This window comes from Simochromis diagramma, unplaced genomic scaffold, assembly GCF_900408965.1.
Source record: "Simochromis diagramma unplaced genomic scaffold, fSimDia1.1 OVJJ01000208.1, whole genome shotgun sequence".
Classification (NCBI taxonomy): Eukaryota; Metazoa; Chordata; class Actinopteri; order Cichliformes; family Cichlidae; genus Simochromis; species Simochromis diagramma.
Window position 1 is genome coordinate 3474781 of NW_024386789.1, and position 20491 is coordinate 3495271.

The 20491-nt window shown below is 43.1% G+C and overlaps 3 protein-coding genes across 7 annotated transcripts; 1 reads left to right on the plus strand and 2 right to left on the minus strand.

Annotated features, from left to right (window-relative positions):
- Positions 1–1778: 1778 nt before the first annotated feature.
- LOC120728513 (major facilitator superfamily domain-containing protein 1-like) lies at positions 1779–9589 on the minus strand. Of its 2 annotated transcripts, XM_040023481.1 has the most exons (14): positions 9461–9587; positions 9251–9345; positions 8823–8923; positions 8604–8713; positions 8465–8520; positions 8219–8362; positions 7963–8121; positions 7766–7881; positions 7529–7629; positions 7239–7350; positions 6871–7008; positions 6595–6734; positions 2081–2192; positions 1779–1984 (listed from the first exon to the last, which is right to left on the minus strand). In XM_040023481.1, the coding sequence occupies exons 2-14, from the start codon at positions 9303–9305 to the stop codon at positions 1820–1822; spliced, it is 1509 nt and encodes a 502-aa protein (XP_039879415.1). In that variant the 5' UTR covers positions 9306–9345; positions 9461–9587; the 3' UTR covers positions 1779–1819. The 2 variants fall into 2 exon arrangements, with proteins under 2 accessions (XP_039879415.1, XP_039879416.1); XM_040023482.1 differs by having other exon boundaries at positions 9251–9589.
- A 594-nt stretch (positions 9590–10183) lies between these two features.
- Positions 10184–13822, plus strand: LOC120728515 (probable crossover junction endonuclease EME2). Of its 2 annotated transcripts, none has more exons than XM_040023486.1 (8): positions 10184–11107; positions 11697–11818; positions 11900–12001; positions 12095–12219; positions 12337–12400; positions 12865–12980; positions 13064–13253; positions 13330–13822. In XM_040023486.1, exons 1-8 carry the CDS (start codon positions 10687–10689, stop codon positions 13483–13485), a joined length of 1296 nt encoding a protein of 431 aa, XP_039879420.1. In that variant the 5' UTR covers positions 10184–10686; the 3' UTR covers positions 13486–13822. The 2 variants fall into 2 exon arrangements, with proteins under 2 accessions (XP_039879420.1, XP_039879421.1); XM_040023487.1 differs by having other exon boundaries at positions 11903–12001.
- Positions 12847–19758, minus strand: LOC120728514 (SPRY domain-containing SOCS box protein 3-like). 3 transcript variants are annotated; one of them, XM_040023484.1, is made up of 7 exons: positions 19646–19758; positions 17504–17639; positions 16832–17099; positions 16111–16298; positions 15910–16012; positions 15706–15831; positions 12847–14876 (listed from the first exon to the last, which is right to left on the minus strand). In XM_040023484.1, the coding sequence occupies exons 1-7, from the start codon at positions 19684–19686 to the stop codon at positions 14344–14346; spliced, it is 1395 nt and encodes a 464-aa protein (XP_039879418.1). In that variant the 5' UTR covers positions 19687–19758; the 3' UTR covers positions 12847–14343. The 3 variants fall into 3 exon arrangements, with proteins under 3 accessions (XP_039879418.1, XP_039879417.1, XP_039879419.1); XM_040023483.1 differs by having other exon boundaries at positions 17504–17672; positions 19646–19748; XM_040023485.1 differs by having other exon boundaries at positions 16832–17012; positions 17504–17672; positions 19646–19746.
- Positions 19759–20491: the final 733 nt, after the last annotated feature.

The window sequence follows — 20491 nt, forward strand, 5'->3', positions numbered from 1 at the left end:
AGTTGTAGAGTGAGCTGACTTGGGGATGACTGAACCAGGCTTAACAAAACCGGAACTGACAGAACCTGAACTGAGTGTTTGAGACCTGGTGACGTAATCAACAGTCTTTCCTTTAACCGTAAGTGCAGGCTTAGGCGAGCGGGAATTGTCTTTCAGCCCTCCCTGTGTAGAGGGAGTAAAACAAAACGGATCCTCCCAGTCCACGTCGTCATCCATAAGGGAAGTTCCCCACGGATCAGAAGTGAGCTGATTACTTTTAATGTCAGACGGGACGTGAGAATAAAAGTCATTGTCACTCACCACCGTGAGTAGCTCAGCATTGTCCAGTTTATGGCGGCGGGCGCGCCGCCTCCTTCGAGCAGAGGAAGCTGGCGGAGCGAGCGACTTAGCCTCCGGTGCACAGAACGGTGACACCGAGGCTGGAGCGTGAGCGCCTGTAGCCACGCGAAAAACTCCCACCTGAAGCGGACGAGGTTTGGAAACAGGCGGGGACTTACGGCAGCTCTTGGGACCTCCGAGAGCCAGCCGAGTCCCGTGGAAAATGCGCTCATAGTCGGGGGCGCGCCACGGCTTCCAGCGGAGCTCCTCCTCCAGCTGGGCGAAGGCTGCCTCCCGACGCTCGTAAAGCTCGCGGTCTGCTGAGTCCATAGTGGTCAGGTTGTACTGTCACGGTCTGGCTAGGGCAGACCGTATGTTGCAGGGAAGGACTCAAGCGCAGACCGAAATGAGGTATGAATAACAAAACAAGCCGTTTATTAAGGCAAGAAACGAGGGTACTAAATAATAAGGAATCGATGAAAACTAAACAATGACCTAAACTGGGTGAACTAAAACGAAACATACAAAACTCTAAACATAACGAACTGACAGGGATACCTGGAGCCGAGACATGGATGAGCAGTACAACAGACGAATACAACGGACGACCTGACAAAGAATGACTGAGAACACACAGACTAAATGGACACAGGAGGATAATGAGGGAAGTGGCAACACCTGGGGAAACAGCTGGCACACATGAACATAATGACGTCACAGTGGGAGAGTAAAACTGAACACGATGAACACAGAAACGCCAGACCTCTTCACAATAAAACAAGAAACAGAGTGAGATATAGACATGACAACCTGAACTTGACAACATAAGCCACAGACATGAAATAGACAGACTTGACACTGACCAAAGGCTACTAAATGATAATCGTAATCACAACAGTATCAAATCATAAATCATAATATAGAAAAAACACCAAGATAACTGAAACATCAAGTACCAGAGAACCATAAAGGAAAATCCATGATGCAAAAGTACCAAAACATAATGAACTCAAAATACTGGGTCCAACGGACCCAGAACCGTGACAATTTCAGCAGCACCTTACTCAGTCCCTTTATAGTAGTGATGCTTAGATTCATTCACTGAATTCCAACATTATATCTAGTGTAAAGACAGTATAAATGGTATATTTGCCCAAACTGAATTTGGTAAGAGAGCTTTTGTTCATTTAGCACCCTTAGCTTGGAACAAACTGCAGAACGAATGGAAAATGACTGAGTTCATTACATTAAGTGCTTTTAAATCTAAACTACGAATCTTTGAGGCCACATCCGTAACATGCAGCTGTTTCAATTAGATTGATTGTCATTTTAACAGTTCTTGAAGGACAATTCAGTAGAATTGTCCTTCAAGAACTTTTTACTTGCCTACTTTGAGTACATTTCAGAGCCTGTACTTTTTCACTTTTGTTTAGGTAAAAAATTTGCTTCAGTAGTTCAACTTTTAATTGAGTATTTTATTTTAACCCAGGTATCTGTACTTCTACTTTACTAAAGAAAGTGTGCACTTTTTCCTTGTCTGTTCATTTGGCTCTTCCTCTCCTCTGCCTGGGTGAGCGGCTTTCAATTCAAGTTTCTCTGCGCCTGAGTTCTTGGAGCCTTCTTGTGCCTGCCCTGACTTCTTGGTTGTCTTGTTGAGGATCCCGTCCTGTAAGGGTGGGGGGCATCATTAACTTTCTGCTGATAGTGTTTCGAGAAAATAAAGTCATGAGGTAACCAAATGAGGTAACCTCAGATGTCTGACCTGTCTGTGATCAACAACGTTAAGCAGCACTGAGGTCACAATGCAGCTGATGGTGTTGGCCAACATGAAGATCATCATCCTCTTCCAACGCCACAGCGGGATCTTAGTTTCACTGCAACACAAATGGAGAAACTGCAGAGCTAAACAAGACTGGAAGGACAATTAGTGCTGTACAAAAAGGTAGAGTTGTGTGTGGGATTTCCCATGCACCCTTGAATGCACCATAGGTGTGCATGTGGGCAGCTTCATCTCAGAGACAAACAGCAGCTAAACAACTGACAGTGCGTGTGCTCATGAGACCGTATGTTTAAAGATGTACTTCACTTAGTCATGTTTTTGTTTAGCCATGTTTAGCGTGTTTGATGACATATGAGCAGTTCTTTGTGCTTCTGTTTAAATGAGGTTATGCATAAGTGGCAGTTCGCTAACATAACCTGGTCTTGTTAGGAGAGACGGCATCCATCCCACTTTGGATGGAGCAGCTCTCATTTCTAGAAATATGGACAAATTTATTAAACCCCCCAAAATATGACTATCCAGAGTTGGGACCAGGAAGCAGAGTTGCAGTCTTACACGCCTCTCTGCAGCTTCTCTCCTCCTGCTACCCCCCCAAAAACCCATCTCCATAGAGACTGTGTCAGCTTCCAAAAAGACAAAAAACAAACTAAAAACCAGCAACAAACATCTTAAACATAAACAATTACAAAGAAAGAACAATACAGTATCCACATCTGAACCAAAGAGTAAAACAGTGAAATGTGGATTATTAAATATTAGGTCTCTCTCCTCCAAGTCTCTGTTAGTACATGACTTAATAATTGATCAACAAATTGATTTACTCTGCCTTACAGAAACCTGGTTGCAGCAGGATGATTATGTTAGTTTAAATGAGTCAACACCCCCGAGTCATTCTAACTACCAGAAATCTCGAAGCACAGGCCGAGGGGGCGGTGTGGCAGCAATTTTTCACACCAGCCTATTAATTAATGAAAGACCAAGACAGACTTTTAATTCATTTGAAAGCCTGATGCTTAACATTGTCCACCCCAGCTGTGAAACTCAGTTACCAGTCTTATCTATCGTCCACCTGGGCCTTACACAGAGTTTCTGTCTGATTTCTCAGACTTTTTATCTGATTTAGTTCTGAGCTCAGATAAAAATAATTATTGTGGGTGATTTTAACATCCATGTAGATGCTAAAAATGACAGCCTCAACATGGCATTTAATCTGTTATTAGACTCAATTGGCTTCTCTCAAAATGTAAAAGAACCCACCCACCACTTTAATCACACTCTAGATCTTGTTTTAACATATGACACAGAAACTGAACATTTAACAGTGTTTCCTGAAAACCCTCTCCTGTCTGATCATTTCCTGATAACATTTACTTTTACAATAATTGATTACACAGCAGTGAAGAGTAGACTTTATCAAAGTAGATGTCTTTCTGAAAGTGCTGTAACTAAGTTTAAGAATATAATCCACCCACTGTTATCATCTTCAATGCCCTGTACCAACACAGAGCAGAGCAGCTATCTGAACGCTACCCCAACAGAGGTTGATTATCTTGTTAATAATTTCACCTCCTCACTACGTACGACTCTGGATACTGTAGCTCCTGTGAAAACTAAGGCCTCAAATCAGAAGTACCTGACTCCGTGGTATAATTCTCAAACACGTACCCTAAAGCAGATGACTCGTAATCTGGAGAGGAAATGGCGTGTCACAAATCTAGAGGATCATCATTTAGCCTGGAGAAATAGTTTGCTGCTTTATAAGAAAGCCCTCCGCAAAGCCAGAACATCGTACTATTCATCACTGATTGAAGTAAATAAGAACAACCCCAGGTTTCTCTTCAGCACTGTAGCCAGGCTGACAAAAAGTCAGAGCTCTTTTGAGCCAACCATCCCTTTAACGTTAACTAGTAATGACTTCATGAACTTCTTCACAAAGAAAATTTTTTATCATTAGAGAAAAAGTTACCAATAATCATCCCACAGATGTAATATTATCTACAGCTACTCTTAGTACTATTGATGTTAAGTTAGACTCTTTTTCTCCAATTGATCTTTCTGAGTTAACTTCAATAATTACTTCCTCCAAACCATCAACCTGTCTTTTAGACCCCATTCCTACAAAACTGCTCAAAGAAGTCCTGCCATTAATTAATTCTTCGATCTTAAATATGATCAACCTATCTCTAATGATCGGCTATGTACCACAGGCCTTCAAGCTGGCTGTAGTTAAACCTTTACTCAAAAAGCCATCTCTAGACCCAGCAGTCTTAGCTAATTATAGGCCAATCTCCAACCTTCCTTTCATATCAAAAATCCTTGAAAGAGTAGTTGTCAAACAGCTAACAGATCATCTGCAGAGGAATGGTTTATTTGAAGAGTTTCAGTCAGGTTTCAGAGCTCAGCACAGCACAGAAACAGCTTTAGTGAAGGTTACAAATGATCTTCTTATGGCCTCTGACAGTGGACTCATCTCTGTGCTTGTCCTGCTAGACCTTAGTGCAGCGTTCGATACTGTTGACCATAATATCCTATTAGAGCGATTAGAACATGCTGTAGGTATTACAGGTACTGCACTGCAGTGGTTTGTATCATATCTATCTAATAGACTCCAATTTGTGCATGTAAATGGAGAGTCCTCTTCACACACTGAGGTTAATTATGGAGTTCCACAGGGTTCAGTGCTAGGACCAATTCTGTTTACATTATACATGCTTCCCTTAGGCAGCATCATTAGAAGACATAGCATACATTTTCACTGCTATGCTGATGACACCCAGCTCTATCTGTCCATGAAGCCAGATGACACACACCAATTAGTTAAACTGCAGGAATGTCTTAAAGACATAAAGACCTGGATGGCCGCTAACTTTCTGCTTCTTAATTCAGATAAAACTGAGGTTATTGTACTCGGCCCTGAAAATCTTAGAAATATGGTATCTAACCAGATTCTTACTCTGGATGGCATTACCTTGGCCTCCAGTAACGCGGTGAGGAACCTTGGAGTCATTTTTGACCAGGACATGTCCTTCAACGCACATATTAAACAAATATGTCTTCCATTTGCGCAACATCTCTAAAATTAGAAATATCCTGTCTCAGAGTGACGCTGAAAAACTAGTTCATGCATTTATTACTTCCAGGCTGGACTACTGTAATTCATTATTATCAGGATGTCCAAAAAACTCGCTGAAAAGCCTTCAGTTAATCCAAAATGCTGCAGCAAGAGTCCTGAAAGGGACTAGAAAGAGAGAGCATATTTCTCCTGTTTTGGCTTCCCTTCATTGGCTTCCTGTTAAATCCAGAATTGAATTCAAAATCCTGCTCCTCACATACAAGGTCTTAAATAATCAGGCCCCATCTTATCTCAATGACCTTGTAGTACCATATCACCCTATTAGAGCACTTCGCTCTCGCTCTGCAGGCCTACTTGTTGTTCCTAGAGTATTTAAAAGTAGAATGGGAGGGAGAGTCTTCAGTTTTCAGGCCCCTCTTCTGTGGAACCAGCTTCCAGTTTGGATTCGGGAGACAGACACTATCTCTACTTTTAAGATTAGGCTTAAAACTTTCCTTTTTGCTAAAGCATATAGTTAGGGCTGGACCAGGTGACCCTGAATCCTCCCTTAGTTATGCTGCAATAGATGTAGGCTGCCGGGGGATTCCCATGATGCATTGAGTTTTTCCTTTCCAGTCACCTTTCTCACTCACTATGTATTAATAGACCTCTCTGCATTGAATCATATCTGTTATTAACCTCTGTCTCTCTTCCACAGCATGTCTTTATCCTGTCTTCCTTCTCTCACCCCAACCGGTCGCAGCAGATGGCCCCGCCCCTCCCTGAGCCTGGTTCTGCCGGAGGTTTCTTCCTGTTAAAAGGGAGTTTTTCCTTCCCACTGTCGCCAAAGTGCTTGCTCATAGGGGGTCATATGATTGTTGGGTTTTTCTCTGTATCTATGAAGCGCCTTGAGGCGACTTTTGTTGTGATTTGGCGCTATATAAATAAAATTGAATTGAATTGAATTGAATAACAGATTTTATTACTGACTAGCTTCTAGCAAGGAGATTTGTTGTTTCTGTGCTCTGTGTACTGGATGTTAAATAGTGTGAAGTTGCTTTCATTGCATAGCTGTATGTGGTGTGTTAATTCATATTATCTGACTTTAGGTTTACATAACCAGTCTGAAGTAATATGCCAGCTTATTTATTTATATACTGCATTTGAGTACAGCTCAGCTGTATCTTTATGTGTATGATGTAATTTGAAGTGTAACTGGTTTGCATTATTATGCTTTGCACACACACACACACACACACACACACTTCTCAATTTTAAATATGAAGAACGACAACTTGGACTCTGCCTGTTTTGTTCCACACTCATGTGAACATTAACAAATGTTCTGACCCAACACTCTGAAGCGATTGCTGCCAGCTCAGCTTTCATGGAACCTTCTAAACAAGTGCACTGCAATGAGATTCTAATGTCAGGTACTCCCCACCTGGACTTGGTGCCTAGTATCTGTCCAACAATGAGATTGGAGATCCCGACCCCAAACATCTGTACGGAGGTGGCCAGGCCGGTGGCAGTTCCCAGAGTTGCCTGAGGTACGACAAGGGGAATAGACGGCCACATGCTGGCCTGGAATGCCACACAGGCAGCAACAAGTTTAACATACTAGAAAATACATTAATTCATTGTAATAATTTACCATTTTAACTCTGACGTCTAAGATTTTATTTATCAAAAATGAATTTAAAAAAAAATCCGCACTCACAGCAGCAAAGGAGTAGGTGACTCCCAGCCATATGGTTGAAACCAGAGGAGGGACAAAAGTGAAAGCCAGGAGTCCAAACACGGGCAGCGTGAAGACGGCGCTCGCCAATGCAAAAACTCCCCGCAGACCCACATAATCCTGAAACGCATGACAGCGAGAGTGTTTCAAGATTCCTCCTGTACCTGATGAAGGTTTATTCCTATTAAAAGGGAGTTTTTCTTCCCACTGTCACAAAGTCCTTGCTCATGGGGGGTCTTAGCATACCATATAAAGCACCCTACAGGGACAGTTGTTTTGATCTGGTGCAGTATGAATAAAATTGAATTGAAGACAGGAATAAGATTTGGGTTGAAATTAAAGATACGTACAATGAGAATGCCCACGATGGCTGAGAGGACCACTAAGCTGTCATAGACTGCTCCCACAATATAAGCTGCCTCCTTCTGGCTGTAGTAGCTGTACTTATCCTGGATGAACTTGCTGGGATATGGAAAAAAAAAAGAAGACAGATGTAAATGTTTGTGACACTAGTATCACTTGCACTTGCAATATGTGCTGCTGCATTTAGAGGAATGCAGGTTTAAGTTTCACGGATTACTCTGAAAGCAGCTCTGCATGTACAAGTCTTTATGCTCACACTTTATGTTGAGAACTCTACCTTGCATCAGCAATGAAGGGGAAGATGCCGTTGTAGAAGAACATGATGGTGAGAACCAGCAGCCAGTATCTTACTGACAGGAGCTTCACATCCTGAATCCTCTACACATAAAAACACACAACAATAAATCATGTTCCCCACACAGATCACTAGTGTGTCCATAATACTGAAAAATTAAGGTTTTAATCTTCAGTGTTATGTATGCATGTTGTTATTATTAAAGGATATTGATCGTACCACTTTGCGAGACTCTTCTTGGATGGCTCCATCGAGACCCAGCTGTCTCACTCCAATCTTGTCCAAGGTGCTGACAATGACAGCAGAAGTGAAGCCCAGCACACACAACAGTGCGCCTAAGAAACAATAACATAAGAAACCCAGGTCACATGGCACCACACCATAATCCTTGAGATTTCTTCGCATTCGTCACCTACCACCCCAGAGTGTCCACTGCATGCCATATTTTTCTTCAAACTTCTGCGTGAGGAAGAAGTTCAACACCGAGCCCAGCCGTGAGAAGGCCACGGTCAGGCTGAAAGCCAAAGCCAACTCCTTCCCTTTGAACCAGAAGGTTGTGATGCGTTTCTGAACAACTAATGAAGAAGGAGAAAGGTAACTGAGCGGTTAAGAAATGCTCCTCAAAGGCAACGCTGCAGAGAATATTTGTTCATATACATGAGGGGAACTTACTAGTCAGAGATCCATTGCCTGATCCAAACAGCAGACGGCCTATGAGCATTAGCGGCAGCAAGTAGGGAGATCCCTTGAAGTGGGAGCCGAGAGCAAACAGCGATGAGCCCAAAACACAGAGAAAAGAGAAGAGAAACACACCGACTGCAAAGGGGAGCAAAAGAAATGGCTGTACCATCATTTTACTGTCAGTAGATTAAAAACAACTGCAGACCATGCAGAGAGAAAACATAAAACAAAACTTACAGCGATTTCCTAATTTGTCAATCAGGAATCCAGCCAGGATCACCACTACTGCATTCCTGTTGATAACAGAGAGAAGCTTCTCATTGATAAGCCACTTTTCTGCATTTTCACAGTGAAATCAATGCATTAACGTGCTCACGTCCAAGCATAGATGGCATAGAGAAGATTGTACTGCTGAGGGGTCATCCCCAGTCCCTCCACACAGTCCACTGTCCCGTTGATCACCGTCGCATTGGGACATGTCAGGTTCTGTCAAAAAACAACAGTCAAACATTAAAAACAACATCAGTCTTTCCTTCCTGATAATCAAGTCGTGCAATATTGATGCGATCTGTAAGCAGCGCTGCCTCTTGCTCACCCCTTGGAACTGATCCTGTAACACACTGGGAATGTCGAAGCAAAAGTAGGACCCAAAGGTCAGCAGACAGTTAAAGAAGAGCACCACAAAGCGATAGTATGCTGCAAGACAGTGAAGCACAATAAAGAAAGGACAACATCAGGTGATTTAAAAATGCAGCAGCCTCAGATCAATATAACAAATACTTGTCTTTATGTCTGAGGACATTTTTGGCTTTCAACAAAGCGCTATTGTGCGACCCGGCACGTTTTGGTTTTTAGCTTGTTTTTAAGGAGAAAAAAGTATGTAATTCTGTAATCCTAGTGGAAGTACAAAATGCTGAGATTTTAGGGAAGCGTGTTCAGGGTTACAAGCAGAGGTCTGGTTCGTATCAGTAATCTGTGCTGACTTGCTGTGTTTTTAATAATTAACTTTGCAGTGAGACGTACCTTTTTCCGCCGGCTGCGCCATCGTTTTAGTTGTAGAAACAGCGTCAAAAATCATATCCTTCACTGTGTTTGTTGCTAATTAACTTACAGGTGTCCTGGAGAAATAAAACACTATATAAATTACAATCAGGGTTCTGTACTGCTCATTGGACTGATTATGGTTTGATGTTGGCCATTTATTTTTGTAAGTACATTTAAACAACTTAATACCCAAATTTGCAGTACACCACTTATTTATTCGCTAGGTCACCTCCTTCGCTGGGAAGAGGGGGTTATTACAGGCAGTAGCACAGGAACAGAGCAGGAGGGAAAGAGAGAGAAAGAGAGCCAGGGACAACGTCGTCACATTAGAAAGGTATAGTAATCATCCACAACTATTTTCAGTTGCGGAAGATAAAGGATTCTGAAAGTTTATTCATGCAGGCCCATATGACAGAGAATGTGCATGCTCTTTTTGTTTTCATATTTTAATTTATATTTAATTGTGTTGTGGTTTGCAGTGTTTTGTGTTGTTTCACTTTAAATTTGTTTCACAGGAAAAAGCTGAAAATTTAAATGGTTAAAAGTAGAAATGTAAATAGTTGTTTTTAGTATTATAAGATTTATTTATTACATTTTATGTGGAGTGAATAAATTAAAGTATATTTACGGTGGTCGCTAGAGACAAAGCATGTACAAACCCCGAAGTACTAAAAACTCCAAAACACGTCAAAACTCCAAAATACGTAAAAATTCCGAAGTATGTACAAACACCAAAACACATAAAAACTCCAAAACACGTACAAAACACAACAGAAGTGCTCTAGGATGCTAGGATCCTAGTGGTTACACAAGCCAGGAAGTACCAACAACCGGATTTGGTGTGTGGTAGTAACAGGTAAATGAACATTTTTTTTGAATTATTTGAATATATATGAGTGCTTGTGTATAAATACACAAACAATACACATATGCTTTCAATTGTGTAATTTAAGTGATCTAGGTAGCTCTGTTTTGGAAGTTCAGTTAATGCTAGAAATGTGTTTTTGAGTTTGTACATGCTTTGGAGTTTATAGTGCTTTGTCTCAAGGGACCACCGTATATATTTATATATAAACATATATAAATAAAACCACTTTTTTTTTACAATAGTAATTCCTTTTGAGCATAATTTTGTATTGTTGTTAATAATAAATTAATTAAACCAACAAAACAACCTGAAGAGTCGGCTGGGAACCGAAAGAGTCGAATCTTTTTAGTGAGTCGAGCCGAAAGAGTCGGTTCTCTAAAAAGAGCTGGAAATCCCATCAGTACTAAGTATCGCGAGTTTTGGGTGATTTGTCCCTCATCGAACACCATCGTGGGCTTATACAAACAATGCAGTACCACTCAGATATTCCCAAGTTTTTTTCAGGGTTTTACAAATAAGGACTTCGGCTGTGTCTCTAACATGTGAGATGTCTTTGTTACGGAGAGCTAAAACGTGGGAAATCTCTGAGTCTGAGGACAGCGACGCTGAAACAAAACCCGGTTTGGGCAGCGATAACAGCATCCAGACAGCCAGCACAGAAAAGCAGGAGCAGGGTTCACACAATTCAGCAGCAAATAGGGGGGGGTCTGCTGCTCTGGCTCCTCCAGCAGCAAGTGGGTCCGGTACACCGAGTCCTGCCAGGAAACGTCGCAGTAAGGAGGAAATAGAAGAGGACAGGCGGAAAGTGAAGGAGAGGAAGGAGGCGAGAGAGAAACAGAGAGCGGCCAGAGCCCAGGAGCAGGAGGAGAGGAGACAGGAGCAGCAGAGGAGGAGAGAGGCAGCCAAGACCCTCAAGAGTCTCCGGCCAGAAAATTGCCTCAAATGCATCACTGTCTGCATACACCCAGGTACACACGGACACAGGGATGCCTTCAGGTGTCGCCGGAAATTAACTTTACAACTACAATTTGGGGCCAACTTTAAAAAATAAATAAATATGTGCAGATGTAAAATGACACGGGTATGATCTCTTTTGTGTTGACTGTATTTGTGCCATGTATGATCCCATCCCTGTCTCTTAAAGAGTATTTTCTGTATTTCTAGTTTACGATACAGTTTTCCACGGCATCTTTACTTCTTCAACACCCTGCATAAGCTCAAAAGCGTTCACGCCCCCACTCCACAGTCATTACCAATAACAAGATGTCCAGTTTGAATTTAAGGGGGAAAAAGTGCAGCAAAGTCAAACTGCAGTCTTGCATTTCCATCCTGGTCTACGTTCACACATCAGTGACTCAATGCTCCTTGCAAGGGCCTGTCTAAATCTTTAAGAACCATTACCTAAGTACTGTTTAAGTAATGGCTGTTGTTTCCAGCCTAAAAGGCACCACCTTAAAAATGTCATTTTCCTTGACTATGACTTCTGCGGAGATGGCAGTGGGCTTTATAATGCACAAAAACGCACAAATTGCTGTGTTGTTTTGTATTTTTCTTCAGTTCTTCTGCAGCAGGATGGCTCAGACGTCCTGCTGGACACTCTGGTTTCCCTTGACTGGAAGTTCAGCATCAAGAGCGAGCAGCTCGTTGGCAGCATCGCCTGGACCCAAGATTTACCTCAGGTAGGCAGCTCACTCAATCTAGATTTAGCAATTTGCTACATTTTTGTTGATTCCCGTGAGGGATTACTGTTTTGGCTTTAGCAGGGAGAAGGTGGCATGGTCTCAGTGGTGGAGGAGGAAGAGCAGGTGCTTCTGGTCCTGAGTCTGGCTGATTTCATGGATGTAGTGATCTCTGTGAATAGAGTAAGCAGTCCTTTGAGCTGTTGTAATGGTGTCATTGACTGTATGAAGGAGCTGTGGCTCCTCGAACTCACACTGCGCTCTGCCACTCCGCAGATTATCCACAGCCAAGCAGTGGAGACGGGGGTGGGGTCTTTCTGGAGTCCGATTTTGGAGTTTCTCAACCGTGATGGCAAGAAGGTGGTCACTCTGTTAGTGACAGACTCTGAGCCAGATTACAGGTCAGCTTAACTGGGAATACTTAACTTCCTCTGTTACCCAGTGGCTCCTTCACTTCTCCACTTTCTGATTATAAGTAAAGTGCGGAAACTGTATGACGATCTATTGTTTACCAACAGGTCAAACGCCCACAGTGTGCCTCTCCAATACAAATTGGGGATGGATCATCTGGACATTGAGGAGGTCAGTTTGCTTTGAATCTATGTCTTTCTTTCAAGGATTTGCGATTCTTACTTCCTGATTTTATCACATGTACACACAACTCACACAGCTGACCTACGTCAACTGCAATTTGCACATCAGGACACTTTGCACACTAAGTTCATTTTGTACATTAAGCTCCTTTGTACATCCATTTACATCAACATCTGCGTACCTCACTTGTCTTCACTTACTTATTTTTGTACTTATTTATTTATCTTTCATTATTTTTATCCTTATTGGTCTTATTCCTTCAACCCTATCTAACTTGGCATTTGTGTATGGACAGCAAAGGAAGAATTTCATTGCACAGAGAGATGCTATTTCTTCTGTACACATGACAATAAACACTTTGAATCTTGAACTCGTATACATCTTCAAAAAAGCTTGATGGATAACAAATAGCTTTCTCTCTCTCTCTCTTTTTGAAACGCTTTCATCTCCAGGTTCTCGTGTATCTACAGCTCTACAAAAATATCTCCGTGGTTTTCCTGGATAGCTGGCAGGAGGTCACTGATCATGTTTGTGCTGTCACCAAAGCTTTGTCCAAACGCCCTTTCAAGTATGCCACAGTTCTGTGCCCTGACATAGACAGTATAGCGGCTGACTGTGAATTAATGAAACCTCCACTTTGTGCTCTTGCAGACTCCTGACAGAGGGAGCAGAACTGCCCTTTTGCGTGGATGGCTCATGGGCCAGTGGGGTTCGGGTAGAGAAGGATGGCTCCGGCCTGATTCAGGTCTGGAGCAGGCAGATCCAGCAGCTGAACAGAGTCAGCCCTGCTGTGGCCTCTGCTGTGACCACGTCCTATCCATCTCCCCAGCTGCTGCTACAGGTGAGGAGACGCTGTGGTCTGATAAGGTTTGCGTGAAGAAAAACTCTTCTTCTGTAATATGTTCTGTTCATTTTAGGCTTATAACAGCTTGGGGTCAGAGGAGGACAGAAAAGGGCTGCTCGCGGGCCTCTCGGCGAAAAGCGGAGGCACAGAGAGACGCGTGGGACCGGAGATTTCAGCCCGAGTCTATCGCTGCCTCACAGCCCACAACCCCCAGCTGGTCCTGGACTAATCTGAGAGCAAGAAGACCGGGAGACATCAGCGAGGACGAATCTGGTTTCTGATAATGCTCTGTCTCCACTTGGCTGCTAATATGTTAATGTTGATGTTTACAAGTTAAAAATATGCCTTGGATTTGAGATTTACTTTCCAGGAAAAGCACTTTTTCTTCTCATTTTAACTCCTGCAGATTAAATGTATAGATTACCAGAATATAATCTGGAGTACCGGGAATAATGTGATGACTGTTTTTCAGCACAGCTTTTTGTGTATAAATAGGAGATATATAAGCTGCATAAATTGTATGTATATGTATGAATCTTTGTAGAATAAATAAGCTGAAGCAGGCACTTTCTAGTTTTTTGGTTTTATTTTAAAGAATGAACCTGAGTAAGAAAATCCATAAAGAAAAGTAGCAAAAACTGGAAATAGAAAATGAAACAAAAAAAAAACTGCAGAGTGCAGTGGAGAGCTACCTTTGACATTTAAGCAAAATGGCGATTACAAAACACGTTTACAAAAAGTCGATTTCACAGTATCAAAAAGCACCTCTGTTCCTTCCAGAGTCTACGGCTTTCTAGAAGTTTACCTTTTGTTTGCCTCTTCTCTCTCTGAGTCTAACCTCTTTAAATGGCAGCAGGCCTCATCTCTCACTCGCGCGCACACACACACACACACGCTCTCTCACACACACAGTCTTTGTTCTTGTTCATTTCAACATTATGTGGAAGACAAATACTTGTTACATAGCAAACAAATAAGCAACGATCCACTCAAATGTTGGCTAAAATATCTCTCTGTGATCAACAAAAGGAGAAATTTGTGGCAACGGTAGAAAAGCTGTGTGCCAATTTTCTTTCTTTCTTTTTTGTCAAACATCTCCTCCGCTGGACCACGTGGTCAAGTCCAACGGCACCTTTTGCACTGATAATCTTCCGGCTCGGAGCAGCAGCTCTCGTAGTCGCTGCTGGGAGGAGTTGGGGGACAGGAGCAAGCGCTGGAATGAGTTTGAGGTGACGGGTAAGGGTCCGTGTTGGGAATCGGACTGGTGCAGGGGCTGGGGGAGGCACAGGCACTGGACACCGGGCTCAGGTTGGGGCAGGGGCTCGAAGGCAGGCTCGTCTTGCCGAAATCCTCCTGCTCCTCTGAGGGTTCGGGGCTGCTGCTGAGGCTGAAGACCCAGTCCCAGCTGTATGTGGAGGAGGACACGCAGGCCGGGGGGCAGATCCAGGGCATTAAACAGGTCTGGGCAACACGGCAACATTTGGCGCAGCCTTGCACAGCAAAGGTACTGCAGGGAGGTGGGTGTATAGCAGGCCTGCATCACCTTCATGCTGCTCTTGGCTGCTGTGGAGCACACCATGGGGTACAACTTCTTGTTGTGTAACCTTGTTGCAGCCACACCTGTTGGCAGGACAGGCAGAGCCCATTGGGATTATTAGAATATGCAGACAAACGTAACTAACTGAAAAATGGATGCAGTCCGTTCGCCCTAAACCAGTTACCTACATCTCTAATGTGGCTATACCCCCACCCCCCGATGGCGCCAGCTACTTGAAGGTTGACGCCGAGGAGAACAACAACATGCTTCCAAGAGATATGATAACGAGAACGACCTGACTCTCTGCCCTATTCCTCAAGGCCACCTGCGTAGGCTGCGGACTGTTGATCTTGGCCTAACAGGCGAAAGGACACTTTCTCAAGCTGAACTCAGGACACACACCCCGACACGCACACATGCACACTGATACTGACGTGCACTCACCACACTCCCTTCCACGGATCCAACGCCTCCTCCCATGCTTACCTCCCACCCGATGGAGACAGCGGCTCAGCTGGAGGCGCGAGTAATCGCAGTGACCATGACCACTGTGTACATCGGTGCACCCACCCTCCCCACTTATGTTGCTTATCTGTGTTTCATGGTGTTACAGTGTGATGATATCTGTGCTTCTTTATGTGCTGTGGAGGTTTTTGTTTTCTCCTCATGATGACTCACTTGTTGGAAGTCATCATGAGCAGAAACCATTTTTTTTCTCCTGAATTGCCCCTATGTGTTACACATCTCACTGTCCATCCCTTTTTTTTGCTGCCTAGCCTGACCTGTCTCCCCAGTGTTTGTATATTGTATGTGTTGTATGTATGGTCGAGTAGGTCTGTCATTTCAGCTGCAGGCAACTGCAACCGACAAATAAAGCTTCTACTTATCCTTAAAACGCAGGAAAACACAAACCTATGCAGTGCCGGTTCTTGTAGAAGGTGAGGGTGCCGTGCCACGTATCCAGGTGCACTCCGATGATCGAGCCTTGACCGAACCGAGAAGAGAATTTTATTTTGTCCCCTTTGTGCTGGAACAGACCTTTGAACACACAGAGAAACATTTTTGTTTTATTTACTGTTTTCTTATCAATCAAAGTCATTATATCTGATAACTCACCGGTGTAGGAGAGCCCCCAGCTGTCTTCATCATGGCCCAGCAGACTGCCAAAGTTGTACTTGAACTTCTCCAGGTTCACCTCTGAAGTTCCAACTCCCACCATCTACACCAGAAAAGCAAAACAAAACAAACATTTTAAAAATGTTCATTTTCAGGTCACTTTGTTACAACTTTAGTATTCTTTTAGCTTCTCTTACGCACCATATCTGTCCCGTAGACAGGGGAGGTCATCTTGATTTCCCAGTAGTGTTGGCCGTCTGCGAGCTCCTTGTTGCCACGGATTGCAGCGGTGCCGCAGCTGTAGTCTGAGTGAAAGCTCACCTTCCTGTTGTCACAGCTCAGAAAGGCTCCAGAGGACTTACAGTGGTCATCCCACACCCAGTCAAAACCTGGACACACGCCATGCACGAGCAGTTATGCCAGATGTTCTTCCAAAAACGAAGCACACCGACGTTTCTTGGCTTTTCATCTACCGCCACTTTAAGGCTGTTCATCATGCAGTTTTGAGGGATCTGTGATCAAATAGCTTTAAACTTCATGGCATCGCTATATGCTGTGCTCATTATAATTTGCAGATGGTAACATCTTAATGGGTAAATGTTACAGCTGCTTATCATGAGCGTGTTAGATCTATCGGTGTGTACGTGACTCTCAGCCTTCTTATTCTGTTCATGAGTTTGCAAAGGAAATAAATGAAGATGTTGATTTCTGACCATCCTGAACCTTAAACATGACACTGATAGTGAAAGCTTGTTGTGGCACTAATCACACCTTTACAATGCACAGAAGTTGGAATATGAATGAATATAGTGTTAATATTCCCCGACAGACAGCCGTAAGCATATAAAGACTCTACAACATGCCTAAATTATAATATTGTTTACATGCATCTTTATGCTGTCTTTCATCAGCTTCTGCTCACCTTTGTCCTCCTCCCCATAGAGACAGTCACTGATGACGCCAAGAAGCGGACTGAGCTCTTCCTCTGGGTCACAGTGGAAGAAAGACTCCCGTTTCACTGGTACTGTGCTTGGCAATGCCACCACCTCAGAGACAGTCTGGAAACCGGCCCGGTAATCCACCTCAGGCTCCAAGTCACTGATCTGGTTGACGCAAACATTACAAACAGGATCCTGTAAGTCCACGGACGTGGCCCTAGTCCAGGGGGGCAGTGAGCTCCAGCAGTAGAGCTGAATCAGGATCACAACAAATTGCTATCAAAGAGCAACATAGGTTGCCAAGGCTGAATGGAAAAAAAAAGGGGAAAGTTTGCAATCTAAAGAGCCAGACGGGAACTTGTGTGCTATGTTTTTGAACACTGGTTATCACTAGTGATGTGAGGTCATGCATACAAGCAAGTAAACTTAGAAGATTCTTTAAAAGTACTGGGCATGCTGTCATGTCATGACCACATTTCACACACTGCTATTCCAGAAAGTGAACAGTCCAAGTGGAAAAACTAGCTGTACTTACTCTAAATAGAACTATTCTGTTTCACATTGCAGGGATACGGTTCTTCATTTCCAGTGAAACCACTTTTCCATTTAGCCCAGTTTCAATTATATTCCAGTAAACACAAACAGGAAAGTCTCACCTGTGCGACTGTCCGACCCTCCTGTTCCTCTCTGTCTGATGACTGGATCACAGCCATGGCATCTGTCTCTTGCCAGGTTTGACCCCAGGCCAAGTGCCGAGCCCGTCCGTTTCTGCCTCTTCTTAGCATTGCAGTTCTGTGGAAAGCCAACCCAGCACCTGATGACCAGCTGGCACAAGTACAGGAGGCCACGTATTTCTTATTTATGTCAAGTGCAGTCACTGCTAAACTCCTGCTTAGCACTGTACGTGTACTTGTTAAATATCAACACTTCACCGAGTTCTTTTGATTCCTCATAGGCATCCGATGGAAGACAACACACTGCTCAGTATCATTTCACACTTTTATTCTCTTACACAATACTTCTAGAAGAGAGACGCTTCCTGCATGACACATTGCCGCGGATCTCAAAATGGTGGTGTGCCCCTAACAGTTTTATTACCAGCTCTCTCATTCAAGTCTAAACAACAGCGTTTCAGCAACTTTTCACTAGAAGATGGTCCCCTGTTATCTACTTTTTCCCAGGCAAGCATGAGCGAGAGTCTACAGCATTCCACTCCCCAAGGACACGTAGTCTAATGCCTTTATTTTTCAGGGCCGTGTCAACTTAATACAACACTATATAATTATATGACACTTTAGTTAATACAAAGCCCCCCCTCCCCCCTTGTATAAAATCTGGTGAGGGTCGTCTAGGAATAAGCAGCATACTGACTTATCTAAATTTAACTGCAAAATAAGGCCCAGGCCCAAAAACATGTCTGAACCACCTCTCACTGCTATCATATTTCACCAGTTTCTAACAAACCTGCAGGGCAACTGAAAGTAGGTCAATCCAAACTACTCTCTGTCAGTTCAGCTGTTTTATTTGCTGACCTTATTTTTCACTTCCATATATGATATTACAGTTAGAGACAAGCTGCACGATTTACTGTGAGGAAGCCTTTCTAGTCACCTCGAATGATCTTTGTGTGTCAGCTTCTCTATTTCCATCTGTCCCATATGCCACAGTTAGCAACAGGATGTGTTTTCATGCACGCCTTTGACTTTTTAAAGCTGACCCCCATGCTTCACAGGACTCCCAGGGTCACCTGACCTACAGCTAAAATAAGAAACCTATATCATTTGTATCATGTGATTTTGGCTGTTAACAGAGCAATAATTCAATTCAGTTTTATTTATATGGCGCCAAATCACAACACTAGTCGTCTCAAGCTGTAACGTAAAGATTCCAACAAGGATATGACCACGTTTGAGCAAGAACTTGGCAACAGTGAGGAGGAAAACAGGCTGGAAACTGGCAGAAACAGGCTCAGGGAGTGGCAGCCAGTAAACAGCTATAAAATTCGCGCACACTATTGAGACTACAATAATAGCTGACTGCAGTCAATTACAAATGAAGCTGTCAACAACACTGTTTTCATTCTTAGTTAGCTTTACTCGTTAAAAACACTGTAATTACAAATGCAATAACCAGAACATCACCAGACTGTGTGTGCTTTTTCAAACATCGAATCTAATCTTATTCAAACTGTTTACCAAATGCACAATCACATGCCTCAATGGCAGCGTTTGCCTCTCTGAAATGTACCCTTGTTTACAAAATAATATGAGTAGCAGACTTATTATACCCTGTAATAACATACAGTTAACGACCCAAACCATAACCAGAGTCTTTATTTGCTAAAAACTACACATCTTGAGTTGTTAACTCTCATGGTTAATGCCTGCAGGGAACAGCTGGTTACCGCTTTGCAAACAGGTGCAGGAGATGAGTGCCATTAATTTAGATTAGTTAGTCTGGAGCTAGTCTCATTTTAATTGGGCCTTACCCTACATTACTCTAAATGCATCATCATCATCATCCGGAGCACCGAGTTTGAGCAGCTCCTTTGTCAGTCTATGTAAGGACAGGTATGGTGCCAATGGACTGCCACAGCAATAATGAAGGCACGTTTAAAACTACTGAAAATGTACGCATGTACCTGAATCTGATCCATTTCCTCATGAAGGAATGCTGCCTACTTCATAACGCTTGCCGTGAATCGTTCCGTTAAATATGACCAGATCTTTTATCTTAGCACATATATAACAGGCAGTGCAACAGGACTGTGTCATTCCCAGCAGGAATTCTGTGCTTACCTTGCTGTAGTCTTCCTGCTCACTGTGTTGCAGTGGCTCATTGGTGTGTCTCTATATCCAAGTGTGTCACGGGTGCAGCGTGCATCTGTCCCACTTCTTACAAGACAGAAGTAAACATTACTTCTCCACGCCCTCTTCACAGCTTATTGGATAAGACCTGTGTGGAGGAGGAGTTCATGTTGGTTTGTGTAGTCACCTAGTTGCGGTATTTATAAAGCATAATAACTATATATTAATTATATATAGGGTATATTCATGCTGTGGGATTGTTGCTACTGAACAGATTCTGATCTGTGGGTTGCTGATAATACAAACCTGGAGACGAATAAGTTGGCATGAACGCCAAAATCACCTCAAATTTCTACAGGTGTGCAATTGAGAGCTTGCTGACGAGCTGCATTACAGTTTGGTACAGAAGCTGCTCTGCCAGCAGCCGTAAATCACTACAGAGGGTAGTGAAGGCAGCAGAGCACATCACTGGCATGAGGCTTCCTGTCATTCAGGACATTTATCTTCACCGTAAAGCACACAGCATCATCAAGGAGCACAGCCACCCAGCACATAAGCTCTTCTCCTTATTACCGTCTGGCAGACGTTACAGGAGTCTGTCTGCTTTACAAGTACTCTGTTTAATCTGCACTGGTCACTCCACTTTATTGATATTTATATATTTTTTAAAAAGTGCAATACTGTAACAACTGCCACAAAAGAAAACCTTTTGTACTGTTCAGTCTGTACTGCTGCTCATTCCTGCCACTGTGCAATATCCCATCTGCCCCCCCCCCCCCCGTCACATTCCTATTTAAGATTTTCTTTATTTAATCACTAGTGTGTACATATATATAT